This window comes from Tigriopus californicus, chromosome 9, assembly GCF_007210705.1.
Source record: "Tigriopus californicus strain San Diego chromosome 9, Tcal_SD_v2.1, whole genome shotgun sequence".
In the NCBI taxonomy this organism is placed as follows: Eukaryota; Metazoa; Arthropoda; class Copepoda; order Harpacticoida; family Harpacticidae; genus Tigriopus; species Tigriopus californicus.
The window spans coordinates 12,220,016-12,239,564 of NC_081448.1; the positions used below are offsets into that span (position 1 = coordinate 12,220,016).

At 42.4% G+C, this 19,549-nt stretch overlaps 3 protein-coding genes across 3 annotated transcripts; all 3 read left to right on the plus strand.

The window, feature by feature from the left end:
- The first annotated feature begins 4,021 nt into the window (after positions 1–4,021).
- Positions 4,022–5,428, plus strand: LOC131887225 (GTP-binding protein 10 homolog). The gene has a single exon (XM_059235780.1). It carries the CDS (start codon positions 4,154–4,156, stop codon positions 5,393–5,395), a length of 1,242 nt encoding a protein of 413 aa, XP_059091763.1. The 5' UTR covers positions 4,022–4,153; the 3' UTR covers positions 5,396–5,428.
- Positions 5,429–6,013: 585 nt separating this feature from the next.
- On the plus strand, positions 6,014–8,950 carry LOC131887221 (uncharacterized). The gene is made up of 2 exons (XM_059235775.1): positions 6,014–7,449; positions 8,326–8,950. The coding sequence occupies exons 1-2, from the start codon at positions 6,301–6,303 to the stop codon at positions 8,875–8,877; spliced, it is 1,701 nt and encodes a 566-aa protein (XP_059091758.1). The 5' UTR covers positions 6,014–6,300; the 3' UTR covers positions 8,878–8,950.
- A 96-nt stretch (positions 8,951–9,046) lies between these two features.
- LOC131887228 (tubulin polyglutamylase complex subunit 2-like) lies at positions 9,047–11,142 on the plus strand. Its single transcript, XM_059235782.1, has 4 exons — positions 9,047–9,170; positions 9,313–9,480; positions 9,561–10,066; positions 10,313–11,142. The coding sequence occupies exons 1-4, from the start codon at positions 9,098–9,100 to the stop codon at positions 10,511–10,513; spliced, it is 948 nt and encodes a 315-aa protein (XP_059091765.1). The 5' UTR covers positions 9,047–9,097; the 3' UTR covers positions 10,514–11,142.
- The last annotated feature ends 8,407 nt before the right edge of the window (positions 11,143–19,549 follow it).

A 19,549-nucleotide genomic window follows, 5' to 3' on the forward strand; every position in this document is an offset into this window, starting at 1 on the left:
AGTTTGGGAAAAGAAAACAATTTGAGGATAAATACATTCAAAATATTATATAAATCAGATATCCTATTGTAGTTTTCAATTAGTAATAATTTTGAAGTGTAAAAACACTTGGATTAGAAGTTGGCATAAAAGGCATGAAGAATCTGTTTTACAATTGTCAGAATCATTAAGACTATTCAGAACAACATTAACTCTTTACCGCAAAATGTAGATTTTGACACCATCAACAAACAATCTGGCCAGTACAATGCATTCATGTGAAATGATTTACCTCAGATTTTTTAAGGCAAATGGGATCCCATTTTAGGTTTTTCTGAGTTTGCTATAGAACAAGGCACAAAGACCTTGTATAAATATGTAAAGTCTCTGAAAGTCCGGGTGCTGAATTATACCATCCATAATATTAGACTACTCTAATCCATATTCTTGGAGGCCTCTAACTTATCCCAGCAAGTGTGCACCCCTGCCTTACATGCGCAAGTGGCACGCGCACCCAACTGCAACGAGCACCCCAGACTGCCAGGATAACATTGCTGAAATCAAAATTACAAGTTTGGCATTCTTTCGAAAGGACTTGACATTGGATTCCATTTGCTGCTGACATCTTGTAGTATTCTTTTAAAATGTACTGTTGAGAGTTTTTATTGAGATTCTCTATTTCGCTCTTCATATTGTTTACGAACGCTTTTGACAATCAACCTGCTGAAAATCATCTGGCAACGATCCTATGACCTGCCTCATTTAGCCAGATCAGCCAACTGTTAATTTGTAATTTTTACCAATTTTTACGAAAAAAGAAAAGTTAGATTGCATAAAGTTCATTTAGCTCAAATGTTGCAACATCAGAGACGCAGTTACACATACTGAATTCCTGTTTTCCTATTTCTTAGTTACCGCTATTGGAATATTAACCCCACTACCATCAAAATTTGCAATGCATATTTCTTTGTATGGAAATAGTTATTATAAAAGCCCTTACCAGCATGTGGAAAATGGAAGAACTCAAATCTCAAGAGTTGTTCTTTTCATTATAAGGCCTTGGTGCTAGTGCTGGGGCGAGTCCGGCAAAAGTCGGATTCGGACGAGTCTTTTGATTTTTTGGCTTTTTGACTGACTCGCCGAGTCTTTTACTAGAGTCAGTTCTAGTAAAAAGACGAAAAGGCTTGTCTTGCGAAATTTCAACAAAAATACTCATCTTTTTATCGAGTCGGAACTCGAGTCCGACCTATTTCTTCATAATCGAGTAAAGGCTCGAGTGCACTCGGGCTCAAGTTCCAACTCGTTTCCAGCAATAATTGTGCTCCCGCAGCTCCTTGGAGCATCAACATAGATAAAAATCTTTTGTTGGGTTGTTCAAGCAAATGATTGGCGGAACATTTGAAGTTGAGGTTGATTAAAAAGGGCTATCCGAAACATTTACCTATATTTTTTGTATTTTCTATATGATATTTGGTTTTTCGAAGTTTTTAAAATCGATTTTCCGTCTTTTTTCTGAAAAAAAAAAATCCAAAAATGCTTTAAAAATAGGAAATATTTGTCTTCATTTCAGACATTTGTTGCCAGAAAAAGGATTATTTTTTCGGGAACGATTTGATTATCTTGCTTTTTGTAAGCCATTCAAATCACCATTCAAAGATCACGTCTCTTTTTATGAATAAAAAATGCTGCTAATACTTCACCTTTTTCAGTACATGGTCAAAGTAACTCAGTTAAAGGAAAATTACATGTTGGCTTAACATAGTTGATTACTCTAGTGCTAAGTTACATAAAAATCGTGTTCTAGTACTTTGAGTACCCTGCCTGAATTGGATCTCTACCGTTGATGATAGATATTATCATGAATAACAACCAGTCGTTTTCTAATGCCCAATGCCCTCCGTAAGGATTATCGTACTCTGACATAAACGCGCGCCATTTTACCGCGCTGTTCTGGGTAACAATGAGACCTCATCCAATGTCTGTGATCCATAATCTCGAGCTCGTTACTCGTGTAATGTTGTTTCATCCTTGAAATAAACCTCCTTAGATTCCGAGCTTCAAATTTTGCTCGATTTCTTTGTCTCATGGGAGACGCAAGAGGCTCTCGAGCACTTGTTTAACTTTAATCTTAATTCCTTTTGAATCTTACAAATATACAGGTAGAAAGAGTGGTAGAATAAATAAAAAAACATGCTTTTTAGGGCATAATATACGTAACATGTCAAAAAAAGATTTGGACATTAGTAGAGCAAATCATGTACTCTATTGATTGCCCTTGTTTAGCATCGCATCTCGAAAATCTCGAAAGTGTAACAAAATGTATCCGAAATTGCAACGCAATGATGAGGCATTTGGAATTTTGTTTTAATCTCCCAACAATGTGCTTGAATTTGCAGGCGACATGATTGCGCCTATACGTAAACAAGGTAATTCCGACACCTCTGGAGGTCAGCCTGAACCCAGGCTTGTTCCTTGCGTTTCAATTAAGTGTTTCCACCACATGGATGAAAACTTTAACTTGAGCCCCATTTTAACCTCTTCAAAATTTCGTTCTTAAAAATGTGGTCAGGCAACTCACTCAAGCCCGTTTTATGAAGCGTGCTGGATGAGAGCAATTGCTTGACAACGAGTCTTATTAGGGGTTTCTACTCTGAATTTGGACGAGCCGTCAACGAACGAATGAAACATTTTTTCCACCAGCAACAGCTGAGACGAAAACATGCAATCGCAGCGCCCTTGATCAATCTATATATGAAGTTATCTATGCTGAGGATGGAGGCAAAGGATGGCCTGAACTTGTACTGGGGCGAGTCCTTTGACTTTTTTGATTTTTGGCCGGAATCACCGAGTCCGCCGGAGGTTCAAGTCTTTTACTGCCGTGAGGTTTAGCAAAACTCTCGTGTTGCAAAGTTCTAGGAAAAACTAAATATTTATTTTGGACAAGTCAGGACTCTAGTTCTGTTGAAAAACGAAAAAGTCCTCCCAGTCCTGAACAACTATACACACGGGCAGAAAAAGAGGGGCTCTCAGTTTGATCTCTATAGGGCCTGTCAAGTGAATGCGTACATGAGTAAAATTGAAGACACCATCCCCAGCCAAACCGCACTGTGCATGCATTGAATTTTGACATTTATTCCATTTTACATGCTTTTCTAAGCCAATAGCATTGTGGTATTGAGCCAATTTGATAGTGCAGTCACCAAATTATACCAAACATGTTCATTTTGTTGGGTTGTGACATGGCTTACTCAAAGTCACTTGATTATTGAAAATTCTATGGGCGGATGGTGTGAGTTGACTGGGATGTTTGTCTTTGTTCTCCTTCCCCAATATGCCCAAAATCAAGGTGCGAGACCACATTTTTCCTTGAATTTCATACACTTGACATGCCCTATAAATTTTGAATTTTATCGCATTCTTATTTGTATGATGACCGGATAACTAAACCCAGTGTATTAACTGAGCACAACATATTGGGCCAAAAATCTCACCAAACCAAAACTTGATAAGTCATCATTCAATTTGCTGGCAAATATGCTAACATCAAAAAGACATCCTGACTAAAGTAACACACATACCTGGCTTTAAAAAGCGCATAAAATGACTTGGATCAAGTATTTTAGCTTTTTACATGGTTCACCACCACTTTCAATTTGGCTCTATGAGCATTGCTTATTGTTGTCATCACTCCGACATACCGTTCAGTGTATTCGTAGAGTTATGAGCTAATTGTGGGCCAAATTGTTCAAATTGTCCGTTGGGACGAATTGTCCGTTGGGTCGAGTTGTCCTGGGTCGAATTGTCCTGGAACCTATTTGATTGGTGCTCAAAGTTTAAAATGTTTATAGCAAAACTAAACTAAATTTATGAGCCCATCAAATCTGATCTTGGCTAGGCCTTTTTCGATAAAAGCAATTTTTAAGACAAAAATTCGCCTTATGCCATTGCATCAGTCGTGTCACATTCGATTGAAAATCTCTATTGGTCACGCTCGAGGCAACCTCCCGTGATTATTTCTGGGCCGCGGAACCTCTCAGTGTATGTAGAAATAAAAACACATGGCTTTTCACCTTTTCCATCAACCCAAACCTCTGAAACCTCGCCCAATGTGAATGGACTGAGGAGGAATCCATCGACCGGGTAATCCATTCTCGCCGGCCCGGCCTTGATCAAGATGTGGGCCCGCCCACTGATGGGTCGAGCCCGGTCCCACCCTCGACTCCGCGGAATGCCAGGTCTGAGCACGGCTGGGCCTCACGCGGTGGATCCGGGGGCCCAACGAATCCGGGTGTCGGCCGACGCCAAGCAAAATTGGATCGATTCCTTGCGTCTCTCCGTGAAGGCTGGTCATGGGGGCAATGGTTGGCCCATCATGGGTGGGGTGGGTGGGCGGGGCGGGCATGTCATTCTCGAGACGGGCCCCGTCCATGGTCCGGCGCCTAACCTATTGAAAGTCCACCAACGTTTGCCGAAGGGGCGGGGCCGATTAACGGGTGATTCGGGTGGCCATGCCTCGAAATCGCGATTAGTGGGTGGTGAAGGGAAAGACGTGGTCTTATCCATTCCGCCGGGTGTGTCCATCCTGAATGAGGCGGGACGCGAGATTATGGACATGGACCAGCCGCACATGCGACTGATTGTGGCGAATGGAGGGGCGGGGGGTTGTAAAGACAACCATTGGTTCGGGCAACCCGGTCAAAAACATGTGATTCGAGTGGATTTGAAGCTCATTGCCGATGTGGGCCTAGTCGGATTTCCTAATGCGGGCAAGAGTACCTTTCTCAAGGCCATCAGTCGGGCCAATCCGAAGATTGCAGCCTATCCGTTCACCACCATTCAGCCCAATCTTGGGCATATCAATTATTCAGACACTCGTATTGTGAAAGTGGCGGATTTACCCGGGTTAATCGAACGAGCCCATCAAAACGTGGGTATGGGACATAGGTTTTTGAAGCACGTGGAACGTACCCGGCTACTGCTCTTTGTCATTGACGTCAATGGGTTCAGATTGAACCCGAGCTATCCCTTCCGAACGGCCTTTGAGACGGTAGCCTTGCTTAATCGCGAGATTGAATTGTATAATAGCGACATTCTGAGTAAACCGGCGGTGTGTGTCGTGAATAAGATGGACGTGCCCGGCTCGGGTGAGAAATTAGACGAGTTCCTCAACCAAATGAAAGACTATGCGTCACATTTAGCGGGGCTACCCGAAGAACTACGACCGGAAAAAGTCATTCAGTTTGAGGAAATCATTCCGATGTCGGCCAAGCGGAGTCCCAAGTCCATTAAAGGAGTGAAGAATAGATTGCGATTTCACCTGGACGAACTAAATATGCAATCACAGAAGGAAGCTATTCAAGAGGGTTTGGCTAAAATTGACCATCTCATCGAAGGTCAAGGCCCTCAAGTGTCGTGATAGAAATAAAAAAAAAACCGCTTTGACTTGTGATACTCGTGTAAACAGAGCTGATATATTCAATTTATTTTCAACAAACCGATGTCAATCATTCTAAGATGTAACTAATCTACAATTCTAGTCAATGTCGGGATGGTCAATTCCTCAGCCCCAACAGGCCAAGGAGGCCAAGTGATTCTATTTTCAGGTCGGACTTTTTTCTAGCTGGGCCAAAGCCGGAGCCAGCCCGGCTACGGATAATCATTTCAGCTTTTACGTTTTACACCTCAAAAAATAGATATAATGGGCTTCATAGAGGTAAAGTATGATTTAATGCAACACAATGTGTTTGTTAATGCAATCAAAATTAAGTTTCAAATGTTTCCCCGAGTTGAAACCCACACCATCTTATAGTGATGTCTTGTAGTCTTCTAGATGGAATACTTAAGGCCCCTACAAACTCACGGCGAGTGCCCATGGACTGACTAGATGCACTCTGCGCATGTGTACGAACATGGATTGTGGTTCAAAGTACATATCAAATGTTCCGAACCGGTTGTAAATCTTGGGTTGCCTGGTGACACGTGGCAATCAGTGACTATAATGGTCCGGGCTGAATATCGCTGCATTAGAAAACATGTCATCATTATCGAAGTATCCCCAGAACTAGGAACATAAACATCAATGGTGAGCCTCACCAGCAAAAAAGTCCTGCCATGAAAGGTAACTTTGCATGAGCCAATCTCTCCGCAAGATATAACTCGCCCAGAAGTCAAAAGCTAGACTAGAAATTTCACTTCACCTTAGTACGGTGAAGTTCTTTTAAACCGGCTGGTGGATGTTGATCTGATCTGCGTTTTGAGGTTGTCGAAATTCGACAAACTAGTCCACATTACTAGTTACGAGGGCTGCTCTGTGAAGTCAAGATGTGTGGAATTCTCGCCGTATTTGGACTGAGTGAATCTTCCGTGGGGAAGCGCAAGGAAGGTTTGAGACTCTCGAAATTGCTACGTCATCGAGGTCCGGATTGGAACGGGATCCATTGTGCCAAGAACTGTCTTCTGGCTCACGAGAGATTGGCCATTAATGGTCTCAACTCCGGTGCTCAACCCATCTGCTCCAAACAAGAGGATATCTCGTTGTCCATCAACGGCGAGATCTACAACTACATCGAGCTCAAAGACGAACTCATCGCCCAGGATGAACGAGTCAAAGACGACTTCACCACGGATTCGGATTGCGAGGTTATCCTTCATTTGTACAAGAAGTACGGCAAGGATTTCTTGAAGGAGAAATTCGTTAACGGCATGTTCGCTTTTGCTTTGTACGACGAAACCGAGGATGAATACGTGATTGCCCGTGATCCAGTGGGCATCATTCCCTTGTACATGGGTTGGTCTTCGGATGGTTCCATTTGGTTCGGATCTGAACTGAAAGCTATCCAAGACAATTGCGACCATTTCGAGATCTTTCCCCCGGGTCATTACTACGTGGGTCGATCCGTCCGATCTCCGATCGGTAATAAGCTCGAGTCCTATTACACCGAACCGTGGTTCGTGGATTTGAACCGGTTACCCTCCATCAGTTTTGATAAGCTCGAGCTCCGCAATCAGCTAACCGAATCTGTTCGACGGCATTTATTGTCCGATGTTCCCTATGGCGTGCTTCTATCCGGAGGCTTGGACTCGTCTTTGATCGCATCCATCGCTTGTCGAGAGTACAAAAAGATTGGGAACAATGATATCATTCGCTCCTTCTGTATTGGTTTGGAAGGTTCGCCGGACATTGCGGCGGCGGAGAAGGTCGCTCGGCATATTGGATCTCGGCACTATTCGTTCACGTTCACCGTTCAGCAAGGCTTGGATGCGTTGATGGATGTGATCTACCATGTGGAAACTTTTGATGTGACCACGGTCAGGGCCTCTACACCCATGTTTCTACTGGCTAGAAGAGTCAAGGCCACGGGATGTAAGATGGTCTTGAGCGGCGAAGGGGCGGACGAAGTGTTCGCCGGATATTTGTACTTTCATAAAGCACCGAATGCCGGCGAGTTGCACAAAGAAACGGTCAGGAAGGTGAGTGCATCTGTTCTAGAGTCACATGTTTTAAGGTCATATATGTGGGGACGAGAGAAACTTGAAAATAACCGACTTTGAAGGGTTGGCGGGAGCTATAACCCCTCACCGTGGAATATATTCGCCAAAATTTAAGAGAAGTTTTCAAACAAATAATGGCCGAAAAAAAATGAATGAATACTAGGTTAGTGATATAAATGGGCAGAGTTCTCCGTGTAGTTTCAAATTGGTTATTATTCAACGGAATTTGAGCAATTTTTTTATTCTTGCGTTTCCTTCTCTAATTTCAATCTCTTTGAAATACTAATTTGCAAGAATGCATTTTATGTATTTTTTAATCAAAATGCAATATATTTAAGGTTAAATGAGGATGGTGACATGTTACATAGTTTATAACTATTTCTCCATGTTAAATATTTTGTTTATTTCATATTGAGTTGTCTATATGAAATATATCTTAATTTCATATCTATTAATTTGAATAAATTACATTGCATACTTAAATATTTTGATTAAGGTCAGAACTTACGTGCCTTCAAAGCGCAAACCCCAAACTTGTAGAGCTGTTACTCAATAATCAAGTTTTGTACAACACATAAAGACAATCTTAAAGTCCAGATGGTGAATTGATGGGAATGACATCCTTTCACTCTTGTCCATCCTTGTCCATGATCCCGATCCCTGAACTAATACGTGCAGAATGCGGAATATACATATTGTATTACTTCTCGTCAACACTTGAGAAGAAATGTGTTCGTTCTCAGTCTGAACTTGAAGCTTTCAGTTACAGATAATGAATCATCATGACATCTTATTGCCTTTGCCTGCGCTCATTCTCATCATTTTTTCCTTCTTCTTCATTTCTATTCCGTTTAGATCAAGTCTTTGCAGAAGCATGACTGTTTGAGAGCTAACAAGAGCATGATGGCCTGGGGTGTTGAAGCTCGTGTTCCGTTTTTGGACCGCGAATTCCTGGAATACGCCATGAATCTGGATCCGGAGGAAAAGATGTGTAACGGCAAAATCGAGAAGTACATTCTGCGGGAGGCCTTCAACGATCCCGAGAATCCCTATTTACCGGATGATATCCTTTGGCGTCAGAAGGAGCAGTTTTCAGACGGGGTCGGTTACTCTTGGATTGATGCTCTCAAGGACATTGCTGAGGAGAATGTGAGCGATCTCCAGATGAAGTTTGCCGAAAGCCGCTTTGCAGTGAACCCGCCCGTTACGAAAGAGGCCTATATGTACCGCGAGATCTTCAGCAAGCACTTCCCATCGCCCTCCGCGGCAAAAACGGTTCCCTTCGGCAAATCCATTGCTTGTTCCACACCTGAAGCCATTGCGTGGGATGCATCATTTCAAAACGCTGCGGATCCTTCTGGACGAGCCATTGCCGGTGTTCATTCTGTGGCTTATAAAAAGACTTGAATGATTGATTCCTTTTCTACTTTTGTACGGAGGGGTTCAAATACAAATAAAAATCGGCTTTCTTCTCACTCAATTTCCGTTGAAGCTCGCTCGTTAACGGGGAAGTCAATTTATCGATCAAACTCTTCTTCATCACCGTGTTGTGGCCACTTCGTCTTGAGAATAACATTTTGCGCTAAATGCCATCTACAGTAACGTTCTTGATAAGCGATCCCAAGTCATGGGCGAGGCCACAATCGAACAACGTGAAGACTTTCGCGAAAATCTCACTCTCGGCGTCATCTCGGCTTTAGGTAATCGTTCTCCAAGTTGAGCATCTCTCAACGTAAACAAGCTAGATCCAATCTCCGAGAGCACTTGGAAACAAAAATCAACCTTGAACTTCATAGACCGAGAGAGAATGAATTCAATTCGATGCATACAAGTTTCTTTTAGAGCGAATTCCTGGGGTTCAAGATGTAATCCTTCGCGAATCGCTTCCTTGTGACAATATCGCTATCACAAGTTGGGAACAGAGGTACTCGACAGTTTTGCCCCACGAAGTCAAGGATTTCTATCTGGCTGCGGATGGTTTCAAACTCACTTGGAACTACTCTCATGGAGGTGGGACACATACAACCTAGATCCAACGTTCCATATCTTCAATGAATAAGCCATTAGATGTTATGTCTTGGACATTATAGGCCAACAATTGCCCGTGGGTCGGATGCTCGTTAATCGCATCTCGGATTTGAGACGAGTGGCCGGACTAAGGCATCGGTTCGACACCGAGCAACCCACCCTTTTAGATCTGGAGATTGTCAACAATCGTGATAAAAGCACACGAGTGACCACTGTTCCTAACTTGGCCCTGGACACGGCTAATCACGGCTCAACCACAACTGCCACCTTGATTAAGCCTCAATTCGGATTGCGATGGAAGATGTTTGAATTGGACAATTGTGAGGGCAATGGACGAGTTTGTCTCGTGTTTCCACCCAAGCCAGACCCGGGTCCCGCGGACGAATCCGGGTCGATTCATTTGGATATATCTCCACCCACTCCTCAAGTTTGGTTCCTGGATCGAGCATTCGATTGGCACTTCTTGGCACCCAATTTTACCACTTACTTCCGGATGATGCTCGTCTATCTTGGGTTGCCCCAATGGCAAGCGCTTTTCACGCCCTTTGGTCCGACTCCATGGGCAAAGGTAACCGTCGGTTTGTATGAGTCGAAATATTTTGACAAAGCTTCATCTATTTATCGGGCACAAACCTCATCAATTTTGACTGACTTCAATGGCGACAAAGTGATGTGGTGAGAAGCAAGGGGGAATTTATCTGCGAGCTCATCGGACAAGTCAAACAAACAAGCCGGGATTGAGAGAGCATATGGGAAGTTCGAATTTCCTCGAGATTAATGGGAGCACTTCTTCTCCTTGCTCGTCTCTTTGCAGCACTTGATCAACCTCTTGGCCCCACATTTACTCGCCGAAAACGAATTCGAAGCTGGAATGGAGACTCAAGGAGCAAATGGCGGAAAGAAGGGTAATTCCGAAGAAATTCCATTGGCCAAGTTGGATCCCGCCATCTTTAGATCCCGAAGAGTGTCAAGAAAAATTGACGAATCGGCTTTGCCTTCAAAACCACAACAGTGATACTTGTATTTGCTTGTATTTTCATCGTGCTCTTTAAACTCACAAACAATGGATATGTAAGGCCTCCTGGAGAAATGATTCACTTTGATGGAGATAAGCGAAGAGGTTCTGGCCAGGTGCTTTAAAATCATGCGCTTAGGATGACGAGCATTTTTCTGATTTACCTTAATTGAGGGTTTATATGCTTGGAATAAATACACCACACGCGAAATGCTTTCGGACTGGGAGTTTAATCATGAATCATGATAAAGAATCATGGTTATAAACGAATTTAAGTATTAGTCAATGAAGAAAGACACTTAGTAATCTAATGTAAAAAAAAAGAATAAGTACAAAAAAGACCCAATTTTCCAGCCAATACGTTGAACCAAGAAGAACTCAATAACTGAAGCAAATAGGTCAAGTTTAAATCCGCAATTGTCACTGACACACTTCACCAATCTGGATTCCATCTCTTCACCACGGACCTATTCCATGCCCTCCCAAAGTCAAAGCACTCGTGTGCACGGTGGTTACATTTTCCGGTTCAGTGTTTGCTCAAATGCCAAGACATCGAGATATGTTTTTCTTTGTCAAAGAAACAAAAGGAGCAACCTTTGTTAAATACACATGTTTAAAAGTAGCTCAGATATGTGTGTTAAATCACTTCAACTACATTAAAATGCATCATTGTCAAAAACGTAGTCAATCAGTATTAAACATACTCTTAGCACTTCTATTCAGCAGATGCTTTGTTACTACAACTTGAAAGTTGCGTTTTACACCTTAGAAGATAGAAAAATGTCCTAACTAAGTTATTTCCTAGGTATATTATTATCTTTTTCCAAGACACGACAAGTAATAATATTTTTCCATTTTCTTTAAGATTTCTTTACAAGCTAAAAATAGCAAAAAATGCCACTTGAAACTTACAAAAGATGTAGATTTGTCTTTCATTTTAGCGAAGTTTCAAACACTACACTATCCTATCATGTTCCTAAGATATTTGAACGGTACATGTGACAGTTTAATTTTCAAATTCGTCACTTTTTGCAATAATTAATTTCTACTGACTAGCAATGTTTTCATTCCATGTTAATATAATTTTGTCAAAATTCAAGATTAAGCTTGATCAAAGTTGCGATTGACAAGTATGGCATCACATTTGTGAAATATTGACATTAAGTAAGTTTTAAGTTATTTTGGAAAACATTTTCGGGGTTTTCTACCTGCTTCAGAAAAGTGAAGTATTTCCATTTATATTTTAGGCAAACAAAAAGCATATTATATTTTTTGGCAATTACTTTAAGATATAACCGGAGCAATTTGTAGTCAAATTTGATGCGAGCGCAATCTTTGAAAGCAAGATATCTTATCGTTTTCTCAATGGATTTGACTAAAATTTTAGTTGGACACGCAACTGAGGTTACTCCAAACATCTATTGATTATGTTTTTAAAAATATTATCTCTTTGTAGGCTTTAAATGGATTCATATTCTACTTTGAGCTAAAATCCAAGACTTTAATTTACAAAAGTTGTTCCTCTTGTTTCAGTAAGAAAGAAAATCGTTATTAGAAAAATTATCAGTATTGTGTATACCACCGTGTGTGCTGAACGATAACCCGGTCTCTCGGCACGCAAGTGCTACCTTGCTTTTGACAAGTTTGTCGGATCAACTCTCTCTCTCTCACACACACACTCACACACTCTCATTCACTCCTCTGTTTCAAACCTGTGCCTGAGACTGTACTGAACCTTCACATGTAGCACATGAGTATGAAGTTCTTGTTGATGATGCACAGCCAACATTCCTTGTGCGACAATGACTGTGGAAATCCATTTTTTTTGACAAAACCGTTCGTCCCTGTGATAACACAATTTCAAACACAGGGCCAAATAACAGGGTGCATCAATCAGGCCTCAAATTCATCCCGAAATGGGAAGAAACGCGTCGTTCAAGGAGAATGTCCGGACCATCATCCACTACGGCAAGAAAATCAATCGGAAACATGAGTTTGTCAGATGCATCCGGGAGAACGAGTGGCCCCATCTGGAGGTGGTTCTTAAGCTCAGTCCCACCTTGATCGCGTTCCAGGATCAGGATGGGAACACGGGATTGCATTTGGCTGTTAAATACAAACGAATTCGTGTGCTCCATTTGCTCTTGGACCATTCGGACATCAATGGAGTCATCGATGATGTCCTCAATAAAACCAATAACGAGGGTCTTACGCCGTTGGCAATGGCCACTGCCATGGGATGCGAGGATCTGGTAGCAACTATTCAATCGAAAACGGTCAAGCTCCAAGATGGGGAGAATGTGCTCCATCGATTCGCCCAAGACAATCAACCTACATCCATTCGACATTACTTGGCCACCTTTTATAAGGAGTCCAATCCTCTTCAAATGTGCTTACAAGTCAACAAGGAAGGCGACTTTCCGGCACTTTTAGCGGCCAAAAATGGGAACAAGGAAGCACTCGAGGTGCTTCTGTACTTCTTTCACCAATTTGGATCCAATAACCAGGATCAACTTCATCGGTTTGTCCACCATCAAAACAAACAACGACAGAGTCTTCTCACGTATCTATCTCATTATCGGAATGTCTCGCCCTCGGGTTTGGCTACTCTCCTCGATATGGAATTCAAGGCCCACAACCAAGACTCTATGGCTACCAAAACATGTATCCGAGACACCTTGGGTTCCAGCCAAGGTGCCCGATTTTGTTTGAACTTGTTCCTGAAGATGCATCAAAGGCCGAACCGGTTTGAAATTGCCCAGAAAATCGTGACGGTCTTCAGTTTGACAGTTCTTATCCCGAAGATACTGATGATATCGGATATGGTGTCGGATTGCGCCCTCATCCGCGATTATCGCCACGATTGGTGGGAAGAGGCTCACAATGCTACCCTTAATGTCACGTCCTTGGATCGATGTCTTGAGCAAGACCAAAGCCCCGATATCATTGAAGGCTGTTATGCTCGTCTGATATCTGGCAAAGAGAGATTCTTGATGACACTCGTGATATTCTTGATGCCTTTCTTGTTGTACTACTTCGAGCTACTTCGATTTCGTCCGTTCAGCGAGTGGTTGGAGCACAAAAGGGATCCGCAGATGTCCAAATGCAAAATGGGCATTATCCATTGGATCATAAGGCCGTTGGTTAACACATTGTACCTTATCACATGGCCCATAGTAACAGCCGTGAGGAAGTTCTTCTTTCGGTTCAAATTGGAGTGGGCCGCCAAGGGATGCGATATCCAGACCTATCGCACCAAGGAGAGAACCGCCACCGCAGCCAGTTCCAGAGCTCAAATCATCGAAGCTTGCACTGAAGCCTCTTTTCAGCCCATGCTCCAGTTCTATCTCATCTTCCAGGATATCGCACCCTTGAGTTGGTCGGGACCCATTTTGAGCGAGCTTCAGAAGATTATTGCTACCCACTCTCTTCCGTTATTTGCGGGTATCCTATCCGTGATCACTCTGGCTGGAGCTTATACCACTCGATATCGAGAGAATAAGGAATTTGCCATCACTCTAGGAGCCTCGGCCTTCTTTTTCTTCTCGCTGTTGTTCCAAATTTCCTCCAGAATGGTTTGCTTCCAAATGTTTGCGTTTGCCTTGGGTCCAGGGAACTTCTGGTGGGCAATCATCGCTTCTTGTGTACATGTATGCATTATGACCAGCCTGCATCTGATATTTTCCAATTCAATGGCCCAATGGTCTCAAAGGCCCAGGGACCACAGAAGTGGATCTTTCTATCGCTCACTTTTGGCAATTCGCCAATGCTTCCTAGTGATCCACAATGCTTTCTTGAATGGACTTGCCAATATATACGTCTACAACAATCTGGAAATCAACAATACTTTGCCTAAAATTCGGAAAAAACTCCTCACTTCGATGCAAAGCGCCGTTGAGGAGGCTCCTGAGGAAGGGATCACTCTCAAGCGTTTGCGAAGGCCGAGTGTGGTCAAGGCCTTTGTGTCAGACCTGATTTGGCCCAATTATCTGACTTCAAACAAACCGATTGTTCCAGATATTGAGAGGGAATCGTTTCTGACCTATGTACATTCAGATCAAGTTCAACCATCACTTTTTCGACAGTTCCTGTTCGAGATGGTATTCTTCATGGAAAACGTGGCCATGTTAGCTTTCTCGATCACGAACAACAAATATTTTCGGAAAAACAAATTCTTTCCCACATTAGCCATTGGTTGTTATGGCGTTGGGATGATCATGAAGGTCATATTTTACAATATTTGTCACCCTTGGGCTTCCCTAATTAGACCCAGTTCGTGTTGCAATTACACTTCTTCTTGCACATTGCTTAGCAAAACCTACGATTATGAAATCGCCTTCATGAGTTGTCATGTCACCCGAAGACGATCCTCTGCGTCTCATGAAGGTTGTCACCACCGTAATGAAGAATACAGGTCTATTCCACAACGAGAATCTATTTTGTAACTCAGAAGCTTCATTTGTGCTGTTGCTTTTTGTCATTTTTTTACGTCCGCTGAATTAAGATCTCAATAAAGAACGAAAGACTAAAGTAAATTTCTCTCTTTTGAAGACGTAAACACTCAATCCTCCAACGCAAGTCAAATATGGACATCCCTCACATGTAACAAGGGTGCATATTTTGGTACATTGAAAAGGCCTTTTAATGTTCAAAAATTGCAAGCAAGATTAACCAAAATGGCACATAAATTGGTAAGGAAGAGCAAAAACTGTAAACAAAATCCGCAAATGAAATTCGCTGAAAATTATAAAAGTTTGAAAAATGTTGACCGTTGCATTATAGTCTTTATTGACTGTTTTGGAATTACTCAAACTACTGTGGTGTAATAAAAGAGTTTTCCCAATTTTTGCATAACATTTCATATGGAACTCCCTAAAAGTAAGCTGCTCTTGACAATCACAAACAGAACAACTGTTTTCCGCTTGAAAAGTTTCTCTAAGATCATTGCCTGAGAAATGAATACGAATTTATTAGCATAATAAAACCTATGTTTTCACAAGGTTGGCTACACAGTCAGTCGAAGAGGGCACGATCTTTAAGTCAGAGTGAAACTTTGGACACTGTTGGGTCCATTTGAATTGACATAATATATTTCTGGTATTCATCTAATATTTTACAACTCTCTTGAACGAACACTCGGTTTAGTAAGCCATGCCCATCTCTGACAATAGACTTATGTTTAAGATCCTTCTCTTCTATTCCCAATCTGAATTGCATTGCCCTTCCAAATACAGTTCGATTTTCTCTAGAACTTGGGTTGGAGAATCAAGAAATCCTCAAAGAGATTTTTTCTAAAAGCAAAGACACCGTCACCACTGGAGAGAGATAGTAGGGAGGTAGAACCGCAGCTTCTATGTAGATGTCCACCAATTTTGAGCTCAGACGAACCCCTCTGTCAAAAGTAATGAGCTCTTGAAACTCAGTACGACGTGGGCACAAAATGACTGATTTAACACCAGGTTAGTATGATCGTCCCAACGTAGTGCTCAGCCAACCATATTATGCCCAATTTGCACTGATATTTGAGAGCCGATTGCTTTTGACGCGAACGTTAGTTTGAGTTCAAAATAGTTTTTTTTTTGGATTGCCGTTTATTTCAGGTACTAAAGGGGGAAATCAAACTAGTATGGAAAAGAGAAAAGGTCCTATATGATGGTTTCATCAGAGATCTATAGATCCGGCATCCAGGGATCAGCAAGACACCAAGGTGTGTGTGAATGCTGTCTCCTTTGGGATTGAAAATGATTTAACTCATGAGATAAAATACTGGGAAAAGAGCAAAGACCAGGAAGAAGATGTCTCCATTTTGTTTTCAAAATAAGAAAAATGACAGTACGCAATGACAAGCAGTACACACAACGGAGCGTGAGGAAACAAAAATTGGCGTTTAAGGAAGTATTCATAGAGGGGGAAAAAATGAAAACCACATTCCGTCTTCAAGACCCATCGTTTTAGACATTTGCCTTCAGTTTTTTCTTGAAAACCTTGTTGGTGCATTTATAATCCGGGATATCTGAGTAATCAAAGAGGTGTGGGAGGGAGAGCTTTCATCCTCTCTCGACTACACTTTGGCTCATAAAGCCATAAACCACGCCTATTGTGAAAAGAGTCGTTCCTTTCGATCCTATATTTATCCGCTTCCCTTACACCCTCCCCAAACATCAGTACTTTTTGTACATGGCTTAAAATCTTGATCTTTCTCAGATCTTCAAGTTTGAGCACCTTGAATTTGTCGAATAAAGGGCTCGTGTGTTCTCTCCAATGGGCTTTTGCAATCCAACGCACAGCTTTCTTCTGAATTTTGACTAATTTGTCAATTGTCTTCGCTTCTCCAAAGTTGTCCAGGCCGTAATCAAATACACTTTGGACAAGTGAACTGTAGATTAGTAGCTCCATTTTGTTGGAAGATGTTTTCCATGGTGGCTAAAATTAAATAAAGTTCGCTTTAATCTATTTCCTACATTGGTGATATGGAATGTTCAAAACGATTCATCGTCTAGCCAAAGCCCGAGGAAATTTGTGGCTTTTTCAGGGAACCGTTAGCCAATTCTCTCGAAATTGTGGTTGAGGGCTTTTTTGGTCAACAAGAGCCTAGCTTGTGTCAATGAAAATGAATTTGGTTCATCTAAATAGAGGCTACGGTTCCCCCTCTCTACCGTGTCTGTCCAGAGTTAACGTCGTCCTTGCTAAGATGTACTGCCAGGGCAAGATATCCCTATGGGCTGAGCGTCCGATGACCTACCCAGAGAATATCCTATTGAAACCAGAGCGATGAGTGTTCAAGTTGGAATTTCCGCTGACGTCGTTCCTCACATGAAAACTGTTCTGGTAGAACCAGATTCTGATAAATTGTATCGAAATAGGTACCCAATATTTCCCTACATTTCTTATACATGTTTTGTTAACTGTTTGGTATGTTTTAAGTCTAGAATTAAACGATTCAAACATCAATAATTAGGGGCCACTGTGAGCTTTGCAATTTCCCCAGAAACAGGAATGACTCGAAACAAACTTGAATTTAAAGAAGGTCAATCCTCTGTGTACACATCTCACCAATAAAAAGAGCGTCTAGAAGAAGGAAACACATCAATTGAAGAACTTTGTGGGCCGCCACAAAAAAAAGATTGGCTTTATGATCTGTGAGAGAGTGAATCCGTGATCTCAGAACGAACACAGCGACCAACCAAGCAAGCTCCTAACCAACAGAAACCACCTTCTTCCTGGTCGAAGAGCGAAGACATGGTATTCTTCGGGCTGGCAAAATCAAATCCTCTGTCGAGTGTACAACCTTGAGACATGACCAGGATCGACATTGAACACATTGGTGCTGTTTGGCGTTGCTCGTTGGCTCCCAATGCTCATCATTACAGACACATGAAATGAACCATGGCCAAAGTGAAAAGTTTCATGAAAGTAGGTGGAATTCGCTAGCTCTCAGTGAATAACAAAATGGAGATCGATTTCATGCAAGCCTGTCAGAACGGAGACCTCAACACTGTTATGAAACATTTGAGCGATGACATTGAGGTCATCTACAGTGTGGACGAGCATCAAAACAACAGTCTTCATGTGGCCGTGATTGCCAATCAAGTGGACATCGTGCAATATATTCTGGATGTGTGTGCCACTCATTCACTTCGATGTGATATTGCAGACCTCAAGAATGACCAAAAGAAGACTCCACTGGAATTGGCATGGGAGTTGAACCACCGATCCGTGGCATGGGCCATTGTCAAAAGTGGCCGATCCAGTGGATCGTTGGCCAAGATCAATCTGCTCGATGTTGTTCACGCACAAAATGGGGACAATGTTTTGCATGCCTTTGCTCGAGGAAACTATTTTGATGAGATCAAGAAGTACTTGGACAGCTGTGACAAACCCCATCAGTTCATTGAACTTTGCCTCGAGAAGAATCGCACGGGAGACTTACCAGCCTCTTTGGCGGCCAAGAAGTGCCACAAGGATTCGCTTATGATCCTTCTTCAGCCATTTTTTGCCAATTCGAACGGAGACGACCTTGGAGCTTTGCTTCACACGGAGAACGACGATGGCCAACGAATCATCTCGTACGTCTCACATTATCGGAATAAGCTCTCCGTCGCACATGGGATGCTCATCGAAATGGAATCAATTGCTCACGATCAAAATTCCTACGCCGTGAAAGACTGCCTTCGCACCTCATTGGGCTCCACTGAGGGGGCCAAGATCAGTGTGGAGCTCTTCCAGCGAATCAGAAGCGAGCGCACCCGAATGGAAACCCTGACTGGATTTCTGAGGATCTTCAGCTTGACCTTCATGATTCGAACCGTGTTCCTAATATTGGATATGATATCCGATCTCGTGCTGATGGAGAAATACTGGAATGAGTGGGGATCCCAACATTCGGATCACATTCAGAAGATTCATTACGACGACAACGTGGAGAGTTCTAATAATCCTTGCCTGGCTGTGACCATCAAGAACGTCAGTGCTAGTGGCGAGGTCTTGGTTTCGCATGAATACGGAACCACAAATGTACCTTTGGACTGTTATGCAGGTGCATTCAAAGGCCGAGACAGATTCTTGCTGACTCTCGTCTTTGTGGCCTTTCCTTTCATTTTGTATTACTTCGAGCTACTGCGCTTCCGTATTCTGAGCTCACGTTTGGATCCGTGGAGGGCCAAGATAAAGAACAAGTTCATCTTTTTCATCCTCTTCGGAGTAGTTAAGCCCTTGGGAAATGTCTTACTCTGGGGAACATGGCCCCTTGTGGTTTTCTTCCGACAGTTTTGGTTCACCTTAAAGTTGGACAATAGTGAATCCGATGCCGAAGTCAAGACTCACAAGGTGTCGGCCAAGAATGCAGCCTTCATTAGTTCCAGAGCTCAACTGATTGAAGTCTGCACAGAGGCTTCCCTTCAGCCCATTTTCCAGTTCTACTTGGTGTTCCAGAATCTGCTCCATGTGGATGTTGGACAGCTCATTCAATTTGGAGATATCTTTGACTACCACAAGCTCCAACTCGTGTCTGTAGTCATTTCACTGTTTACTCTATCT

What these genes read in the sequence shown, in the direction of transcription:
- LOC131887225 (XM_059235780.1), top strand. Translation starts at nt 4,154, where the DNA reads ATGTGGGCCCGCCCACTGATGGGTCGAGCCCGGTCCCACCCTCGACTC.
- LOC131887228 (XM_059235782.1), top strand. Translation starts at nt 9,098, where the DNA reads ATGGGCGAGGCCACAATCGAACAACGTGAAGACTTTCGCGAAAATCTC. An exon ending in CGGCGTCATCTCGGCTTTAG is followed by an intron (nt 9,171 to 9,312) that starts GTAATCGTTCTC and finishes AGTTTCTTTTAG; the next exon opens with AGCGAATTCCTGGGGTTCAA. An exon ending in GTCCGACTCCATGGGCAAAG is followed by an intron (nt 10,067 to 10,312) that starts GTAACCGTCGGT and finishes GTCTCTTTGCAG; the next exon opens with CACTTGATCAACCTCTTGGC.
- LOC131887221 (XM_059235775.1), top strand. Translation starts at nt 6,301, where the DNA reads ATGTGTGGAATTCTCGCCGTATTTGGACTGAGTGAATCTTCCGTGGGG. An exon ending in ACAAAGAAACGGTCAGGAAG is followed by an intron (nt 7,450 to 8,325) that starts GTGAGTGCATCT and finishes TATTCCGTTTAG; the next exon opens with ATCAAGTCTTTGCAGAAGCA.